Genomic DNA, 9,513 nt, shown 5'->3' with positions numbered 1-9,513 from the left:
TATCTGCTGGATCATTGGTTGAGGAAAAACAATCTTTCTCTCAATTGTTTTATTCTTTGTTAGAAGTACATTGAAAGGTCTTTAATATCATTCTAAGTTGCTCTGATTAAAAATGTAAAATAAACGGATGTTTTTCAAAGAAATAAGTTTAATATGCTTCTCAACAATATTAAAATAAATGAATGAAAGGTTATCATTCCTCAATCAAAGATCTAGTAGGGGGCCTTTTGGTTAAAAAAAATGCTCTGTTAGAAAAAAAAAGGAATGAACCTATTACTATTCGGAGAATCAAACAAGATTTTTTAATCATATTTTTTTGTAGATAGTTTTTAAATATTTTGAATTGTTAATTATTATGACTTACAGTACTTCTTATGTAGTTTGTAAATAAATAAATTCTATTTCAAAAAAAATAAAAAAATCTGTGTACGAATTGACACCGAAATTTAATCAACTTGACACATGCCACAAAGGTTCAAATCCATTGAAACATATATAGGGAATATCGAGAGTATAAACTAACAGCAATGGTTGATCACTTTATATGACAATCCCCGATTTTGTTATCTATTTACTTATTTGGTTAACTATCATATTCCCTAGATTATCTACGTCAGCTTTTTATAATCATTTTAATTTTACTCCTTATGAAATTTGAGGAAAAGATTTTAAGCTTATGTCTGAAATAGTTAGTATCGCCCAACCGTACTCTCAAATTAGAGGATAAAGAAGTCGCCACAATATAAAATTAGTAAGACCAAGTCAAATCTACGAACGAGGTGCAATTACCTAGAGTAATTAAGTCTAAGTTTGGTTACTCAAGCCATAATATTTTATGACTTGCAGATATGGTACATTATCTCCTTTTTGAAAGGTTAAAAGACTAAATTAATGTAATGATCCAACCGATTATTTTGAGTTTTAGAAATCTACATCCCTATTTAATATTTTCCGTAGGTTCACTTGGTATTTTAGACTTGTGGATATAGGTGATTTGGGTCTCGAGTGTTAAAAATTAGTGCATCTTGCATGTTTTATTTATTGTTTTACTTATGTTTATTGAGTCAAATAATCTAGTTCCTATTTTATAGGAATAGTATCAACTTAGTTGTTAATTTGGATAGGATTCCTTGCTAGTTGTTAGAGTCTTTTTAGGAGTTGAACGTTAGTGGTTCAGTCTTATTTATATGTTTTGCATATCCTGCTATAAATTTGGTTAAGTACCTGAAGTGTTTGGGTGTAATTCGGACGTATCTTGTGAAAGTTGAAATTTAAAGAACATAAGAGTTCATAAATTTGGTTTGGACCTTAATTCTTAGTTGTGATTTTTCCGTGTATGTGTTGAGCCCCTTGGACAAGTTCGTATGCAGTATACGGACCAGCGGAAATATAAAAGAGAGTCCTAATATTAATATGATGGATAATTAAAAGGCAGCATTATGTAAAATGAGAAAATTTAAGAAACCCAACATGATTAGTACTTTATTAAAAGAGTTTAACTTCTATATATTGACACTATAAAATAATTTTTACGGCTATCAGATGAGCTAAGTTGTTTAATAATTAGACAAATTGTCGTACCCATTACCATTAACAAACTATACAACAGGAAACAACTAAACAAGTATATGTTCATTTTCTCAAGGAAAAAAAATCCTAACTGTTGCTCATGAATCTTTAGCTTTTTCTTTACTGTCTGTTCTCTCACTCTGTGATTTAATGTTTTCCTTTGCTTCTGTAGTATTACCCTTTTCTGAATTTTCTTGAGTTGCAATAATAGGACCATGTGTTTTCTCTGGTTCTTTTGCTCCTCTATCTTCTCCAGTTCCAGTATTAGTGACTAAATTTTGGTTCTTGTTAGTTGAAGTGGAAGCAGAATTTTCAACATCACTTGACTTATGATGTTTTGTGGTGCTGTTTTTGAGTGATTCAGAGACTTCTTGTATTTTGGGTAAGTCCTCCTTCTTGACATCATTGTGGTTTGTGGCATCTTCATGAGACTTCTCTTCATCATTGAGTGGTTTCTGCTCAGCATAGCAAAACCAAAAGGGAAAGCTTGAAATCAGCGGCGAAGTCAAGAATTTCGCTAAGGGTGCTTAAGGATATTTAAGTTAATATGTATTATATGTATAAAAAGTAGTAATATTTCACTTATATACATCATATAGTTTTCCGAGAAAGGGTGTTCAACTGACCACCCTTGAGCCCATGTTGCTCCACCACTGCTTGAAACATTATTTTAACAAGTACAAAGATATGATAGCATGAGTTTACTAAACAGGCATCTATTTATGCTCTTACAAAAAGAGTGTAAGTTTTATGCATTAATAGTGCAAAAATAGGATAACCTTTTCTCTAAAGGGTTGTTTGGTTTACCATGCTAGCAAAAATAATCCTACCATAAAACTTGGCATAAGTAATACCATGTTTGGTTGGTTGTAAACGAAAAAATATAATATTTGGTTAGCCTTATTAAACTCTGCATTGCTAGTACGTACATAAGTTATACGGGGAAACTGTGAATTATCTTGTAGAGATGAAATGTGAACTAAGAATTAACAATAGATGGACAAAAGTAACTAAAGATAAAAAAGCTCTTACAGTAATCAATCCCAACATAACAATCCATATATTATTATTCACCGCATAATCAGAGGCGGAGCTATGTAGAGCCAAAGGGGTTCAGTTGAATCCCCTTGTTGGAAAATTATACCGTGCAAATAGGGCAAAAACTAATATTTTTTGTTATACATAAACTGTAGAATCTCCTTGACACAATGGAAGATTCTAGTGTTGTGACAAAGGGGTTTTCCAAAATTGCTTTAGTACACAACATAAATTCCTGGCTCCACAACTGTGCATAACAATCTCTGTACTTTAGAAGGTATCTCATACTATCGGTATATATAACTTAAGTTGCTTTTTTGTTCTAGAAAGACAACAGATGCATCTTCCAACTATTAAAGTCATGCATCTTTAGAGTGAGACATTAAGTTCTATTTGTAATATTGTGCTTGCTGCTTATAAACATTATTTTCTCATAAATGCATGTTATCAGCAATGAAAGTGAAAAAATAACAATTTGTTTGGTTGGAGCAATGGTCTTTAACCAGAGTTCTTTTTTCCATCAGAGACATGATATTTCAAGGGAAATTTTGTTTTCTTGTCAAAAGAAATATCCTTTCCAGGTCATATGCCATCTAATCTCGGTATTAATAAGACAAATTCAAGTTATACACCGACAGTGAAAATAATATTTACATTGTCAGCGTAATTTAACATGTTGTAGCATGTTGCATGTCGCATGTCTTATTTTTTAGGTAACTAGTTCCACTTATTATGTACAGTTAGCTATTCCGTAGTTATCTTTTAGGCGACATAATATTGTCAAAATCGTGTATCGAAGTTAAACTCTAACATGAATAGAAACATACCATCTTAGCATCTGCATGATGAAGTTTGTCTGCTGCAGAATCAATTAACAAAATTCTTGTGTTTCTAGACATTCTTGGACTTGGACTTTCACCTATTTGTTCCTCCCTGTTAGAATTTAACATAGGGCCTTGACCTGTTGAGGATTTCGGTTCGAGTACAGACTTAGGTGATGAAGATGAACTAGATGCTGTAGGGACTTCCCGGACCGTAGATTGTAAGCTGATAGAATCTTGATTGACTGCTCTCTCTGATAGAAAACCAGGTATATGATCCTATATTACAAAAGCAAAACAAGAATCACTAAAATTTCAAACATTCTATAAGTGAGAAACTGGATAAAAAAAATGGTTTTTGCTATGCTTAACAATTGATATCCTAGATATTGATTTGTCATACATAACTTAAATATGCAGCTGCAACTTCATCATTGTCAAAACATCAAATTACCTCAGAATTTGATGAATTCTGCACTCTCTTCTGTTCCTCAGAATATGAGGAGCTTTCATTTACTGAGAACTTTGGTTGAATCATAGAGTTGGGGGAGGGGGATGAAGTAGAGGCAGTTGGAACTTGTTCAACCATAAAATCTTGTGGTGATGATGATGCTTGTGATTCATCAAAACTCTGGCTAATTGTAGAAAACACTACTTCTTCAATATGCCGTGAACCACTCTTATCGCGCAGCGTTTCCTGAATGTCATTGCTAGTGAGAGACTTTGGATTTTCTGCAGACTTCTGTGTCTGTGAATGTGGAACTGAACTTTGCACTTTCGTATCCTTTAACGATAATGTTGAGCTCCGAGAAGTGTTGGGATCACAACTTCCAGTAGTTACTTCATCTGGCAGTTGATCAGTTGCAAACTTTGGTTGCGATACGGACATAGATGATGATGTACTAGAGGCTTCAATTGAGTGATGTCCTTGTCCAATAGTTGAAAATGCCACATTTTCACTATGTCGTTCGCTGTCACTGCCTATAATGAGTTCTGCACTGTCATTGTGTAAAGCTGAATTTGAAGTTTCTGTTTCTGAAGGTAATTCTGAAACTTGTAAAATTGAATTGTTTAAACTAAGCTCTGATTCCTGTGAAGCAATTGAATCTGATCTTTCACTAGAAATGTTCATTGACCTATCATTTTGAACATGATCTAAATTTGAGGAGGATCCTTGTTCGATTAGGCAATTTGGTTGAAGAACAGATGTCGGTGATACTAGTGACGCTGACGCAAAAGGGAGTTGTTGTACCGAAAATTCTGGTTGTAATAGTGACCCTTGAAGCCTGTCACCAACTACAGAAAGTCCTTCCGGCCTACGCTGTTGATAACTGCTGGCTTGAGTCCTTTCTGTCCTTGGAGGTGGAAATGAGCTTGAACCAATAGAATCTGGTTCAATTAATCGTTCCGATGGAACATTGTGTGGCACATTGTTCTCGGACATTTGGAACCTCGAAAATCCAAAATCCACGATATCTTGCTCAGTAACCTCGCGCACTTCTTTGGAATTTGATTCATTTTCATCTACTCTAGCTAGGTGCGATGAAGATATCAATGTGTCTTCACTGTTAGACGTGATAGCTTTTTCTATCTCCCCATCTATAGAAATTTCTTCATCCGCGGATGAGCTCCCATCGTTTGTCAGTGGAGGTGAACCGACTTCAGAAACCTCCACTTGCAAGTCAGAAGCAATAGACTGGCAGGAAGTACGATGCACAGGACGATTCGGATAGTAAAATCGTTCATTCTCTCTCGTGCTATCCAACAATGATGAACTAGGATGTGATGGATCACTTGATAAGTTCCTTAGAGCAGGAGAAGCAATAGACTTCAAGATTGCATCTTTATCTATCTTGTAAAATGGTCCATCCTCTTCTGAAGAAGATGTTGAGCTTGTCCTATTGCTTATATCTTCCACTAGTACTGATTTTATCTGAACTTCACTACTTTCTTTTTCATCCTGACTAATATCCAGGCCTTCCCTACTATGTTCTCCTTTATAGGCCACATTCGTCTCCGGTTCGGATGCTTGAGTTGTCACTTCTTCAACTACTCTATCGTTATCTTCTCTACCTGCAAATAGATCACATTTGTAACTTTCATTAAAAAAAAGGAAGAGCTAATGGTCACCATGAACTTCGCCTGTGTGAGTTTGCTCACGTTGCCAGTCTCAAATATGGATAAAAGGAGGGCAGGTTTGGTTGACAGCTAGTGTAAAATTAGTAAATTCATGATGAATCCTCAAAAAAGGGTAGCGCGGTTCATGCAAGGTCCGGGAAGGGCCTCACTCAAGGGGTGTGATGTAGATAGCCTACCCAAATACAAACCTTAGTGGTTGTTTCCACGGCTTGAACCTGTGACCTAGTCACAGGGAGACTACTATACTATTGCTCCAAGGTTCCTCTTCTCACAATATAAAATATGTTGTATTGAAGGAAGTATTAAAGGCCACCCTGAACTCCAGCTATGTGAGTTTGCTCACATTGTCGGTCCGCAGGTTGACAGCCAGTGTAAAACTAGTCAATTTATGAAGAATCCTCATAATGCAAAATATGTTGTATTAAAGTTACTAATGCAAGTTTGTTTGAATCTTGATATTAAAAAGAGTAGATGTATCATTTTTACCTAATCGGTGCCTTGATTTGGAACTTTCAGATGCCTCCTGAAACATTTGCCTGGACGGAACATCAGAACAAGGTATTGGCTCGTGTTGATCAAGGTTCGAATCCCCTAGAAAAGCAGCCTCTATTCGTAAGCTTTCGTTCCTGTCCTTCTGTTCCTGAGCTGACATGAATTCTTGCAAGAAACTGCCACCTCTAACATTAGGCTTCTCTTCATGTTGATCATAAGGAAGATCAAAAGGATTCCGATTTGGTCCTAGAATAGAAGGGGCCGAGCCCGGGGTAGGTGAAAATTGACTAGTTGATGATGATTTATTCTTTGGAATCAAAATTGAAGAAATTGGAGTCAATGTTTCTTTGCATCCTATATTCATCAATGACCTTCTAACCTGGAGGCTCAACATCTTTCGTGCTCTTCGTCTCGCCATCAAACTTTCCAATCTTTTAGTCCTTTCAATCTCAGAAAGTCCAAGATCCATGAGATTCTTTTGATCATCTTCTTTCCATTGTACAGCCTTATTTCTTGCCCCTTCATTTTCCATTTCACCAAAACATTCTGTTTTTCTCTCATATATACTGCTAAATGATTTAAAACATTTTCCACTTGCTTCATAAGAGCAATCAGAATACTCAGCAGGCCCTGAATTCTTGAAAATACTCGAGGCGGAAGAGCATTCAGCACGATCACTTATCGAATGCACTTCCACCTCTCGAATATCTTTCAATTTTTCTTCTATCAATGCACCTTTGTCAACAAAATCATGATCATTAAAAGATATTCGAAAAGGTGCACCTTGTATTAATTCCTCGGCACCGGTTTGTATATGTTTCTTGGATTTTCTTCGTCTGACTGATCTAGCTCGAAGAAAAGCCTTTTGTTTATTGTCAATATTGACATTTTCATGATCTTTATCTACATGACTAATTTTCCTAGAAGGTTTCGAATCAACATCTCTTTCAAAATGTTTAAAATTTGGTATGCTAAAAAAAATTATAAGAAGAATAGTGAAAAAGAACATGAGGGGCAATGAATAAATGAAAAACCAGGTGATTGATGGTGAAAGAGCACAAAATAGGATGAAGAATGACAAAGTGGATGAAACAAATGGATGTTTCTTGGCAAAAGTGAACGAAAATTCTATAGAATATTTAACATGTTTCCATATCAAACTCTTTGTATCATTTGAATTGATAGCCATTTTTGTCTCAAATGTTGTATCATTAGGAAACCTTTTTTAAAAGGGTACACATGAATCTCAAATTATCTAACAAAAATATCCAGAAAAAAGGGAAATGGATATAAATAGAAAAAACTCTCATCTTACCTTAATTAGCAGGAGAAAGAATGATTTGTTGAAGGATAAAATATGAAAAGAAGATAAATGAGACATAATAGGAGATACTGTGAAGAAAATTTGACATGGTAATGAGAAATGTATCTATTTTTACCAAGAGAAATTGGGATAGAGGAATTGTGTCTATGTTTGTGCTTGTATGATTTTAGGAATTCTCCACCATCCTTGCTCCTGTATTTTCGTGGCTACGTGATAACTAGAGATTAGGATTTAAACTCAATGAATATATATGTAGTACCATTCACCTATTATTCTCGTTTTTGTTTTCCACCAATTCTTTTCGATCCAAACTATATAAATATAGTCGATATAGAGAGAGATAGATAGAGACTATATTTATATAGTTTGGATTGAAAAAGTTTAAGTTATTGTATACGGGTAAAAGGGATAAAACATAAAATCATCCCGACCTATGACCATATTACAAACTACACACATTTTTTTTCTGGGGGTCCTATTACCCCTGAACTATTTTAAAGTATAATAAACACCACCCTAAGTGCTGACGTAGCATAGAGAGTGAGCACACTCTCTTAAGGGCAAGTGGAAGTTACAAAAATAATTTTAAAATTGATTAACATGTACAAGTGTCATCTTTTGATTGGACATTACATAATTAATTACATCTAATTAATTAGTCTCCTTCGTCTTCTAAACCTCTTCTCGCACGAACAAGGGGGACATCGTTCCAACAGCAAAATGCCGGAGCAAAAATCCAATACAACGCAAAATCAACCCAGAAATCAAAAGCATATATGTTCAATAAAAGAAACAGAGCTACAACTAGAGGAGGCAACGAGCATAATTCAACCTACGAACAGTCAAAACGGTCAATAACAATGGAGTTTCGTCGAAGCAAGGGTCTTCGTCGGAGTTTCGTTCACCGGCCAGATCTGACAATTTCAAACAGATATTATATAAAACCCATCAAATGAGGCTTTTGCCTTTTGGTCGGATATGGTAATGAAGGTCTGCAAATAGGAAAATAAGGAAGAAGGAGAAAACGGTGAAAATAATTTTTAAGTAAGAAATATACATTTTAGGCGCGTGTATTTCACCACTTGCACGCATCTGGTTGTAGCTTTTTAAGGGGTAAATAATATTACTTTAAAATAGTTCAAGGGGATAATAGGACCCCCCGAAAAGAAAAGGTGGTAATATGGTTATAGGTTGGGGAGGATTTTATGCATTATCCCCTGGTAAGATCGAGCTCATAGTGAACCCCGGCATTCGACAAAGATAAGGCAGGCTCGAGACATGATGACAAGCGGCCGATATCGAGATGATAGTCTCGTCGAGTCGGAATCGGGGAGCATGATACCTGCCCTCGAGAATATAGGGTTCATAGTTCTGGATCGGTCCTAACCTCAAATGGCTTTGAGGAACATTATCGGATAATCAAACATAGCCAACAAAAGGCCAAAATACCTATGACCGACCGGATATCACGGCGGGGTTCTCGGCACGTATCGATAAGAAACCAACAATCAGTTAAATGAGAAGATTTTAACCTTTTATAGAGTTGTACCTAAAGTAGGACTCTTCCACTATATAAAGGAGGTCTGATAATTCATGAAGGTCATGGTAACACGCATTCCAAAGCAATATATTATTATTTTCTCTGTTATTAGCTCTTTCTTTTGTTCATCAGTGACGGCCGTGGTGAGTCCAGATAGAGGGTGACTATTTCACTACGGTTGGAACTATACTACTCGTGTGATTTGAATTTATTTTTTCTTTGTTTGTCCAATATTGACTTAATTTATCGCTTTGTATCGAATCAGTCCGCGTATCCTTAAAATTACTTACAAATTTACTTTTTATCCAATTTTGAGGATAAACGGTTATATACATTTATACTAAGGGGGTTCGTTGGTCGGACCGGTATTTAGACATTTCGGTTCGATATTTTTGGTGTTCGATTTTTTAAAATGATATACCAATACCATGCCTAATTAAATTCGATATGGTTCGGCTTTTTTCTTTTCGGTTTCGATTTATTCGATCCGGTAACTTCGATTTGTTTCGCTTGAATATTAACTAGTGCATAAGACTATCAACTGTACAAAATTAAAAACGGGTTATACTCACTTGACTGTTGATAAAATC

The 9,513-nt window shown here is 35.4% G+C and overlaps 1 protein-coding gene across 1 annotated transcript; it reads right to left on the bottom strand.

Moving 5' to 3' along the window:
* Positions 1–1,495: 1,495 nt before the first annotated feature.
* LOC107794683 (uncharacterized) lies at positions 1,496–7,457 on the bottom strand. The gene is made up of 4 exons (XM_016617194.2): positions 6,054–7,457; positions 3,883–5,501; positions 3,435–3,707; positions 1,496–2,024 (listed from the first exon to the last, which is right to left on the bottom strand). The coding sequence occupies exons 1-4, from the start codon at positions 7,246–7,248 to the stop codon at positions 1,668–1,670; spliced, it is 3,444 nt and encodes a 1,147-aa protein (XP_016472680.1). The 5' UTR covers positions 7,249–7,457; the 3' UTR covers positions 1,496–1,667.
* Between the last annotated feature and the right edge of the window lie 2,056 nt (positions 7,458–9,513).

The sequence above is a fragment of the Nicotiana tabacum genome, chromosome 3 (genome assembly GCF_000715075.1).
Source record: "Nicotiana tabacum cultivar K326 chromosome 3, ASM71507v2, whole genome shotgun sequence".
Taxonomy (NCBI): Eukaryota; Viridiplantae; Streptophyta; class Magnoliopsida; order Solanales; family Solanaceae; genus Nicotiana; species Nicotiana tabacum.
Note: the sequence above shows the minus strand (reverse complement) of the source record. Positions and strands in the feature narration are given on the sequence as shown.

Bases quoted from the DNA above. Each gene is read 5' to 3' on its own strand.
- LOC107794683 (XM_016617194.2), bottom strand. From the start codon at position 7,248: ATGGCTATCAATTCAAATGATACAAAGAGTTTGATATGGAAACATGTT. The intron at 5,502-6,053 runs GTAAAAATGATA...ATCTATTTGCAG, and splicing joins CAAATCAAGGCACCGATTAG to GTAGAGAAGATAACGATAGA. The intron at 3,708-3,882 runs GTAATTTGATGT...TTTGTAATATAG, and splicing joins AGAATTCATCAAATTCTGAG to GATCATATACCTGGTTTTCT.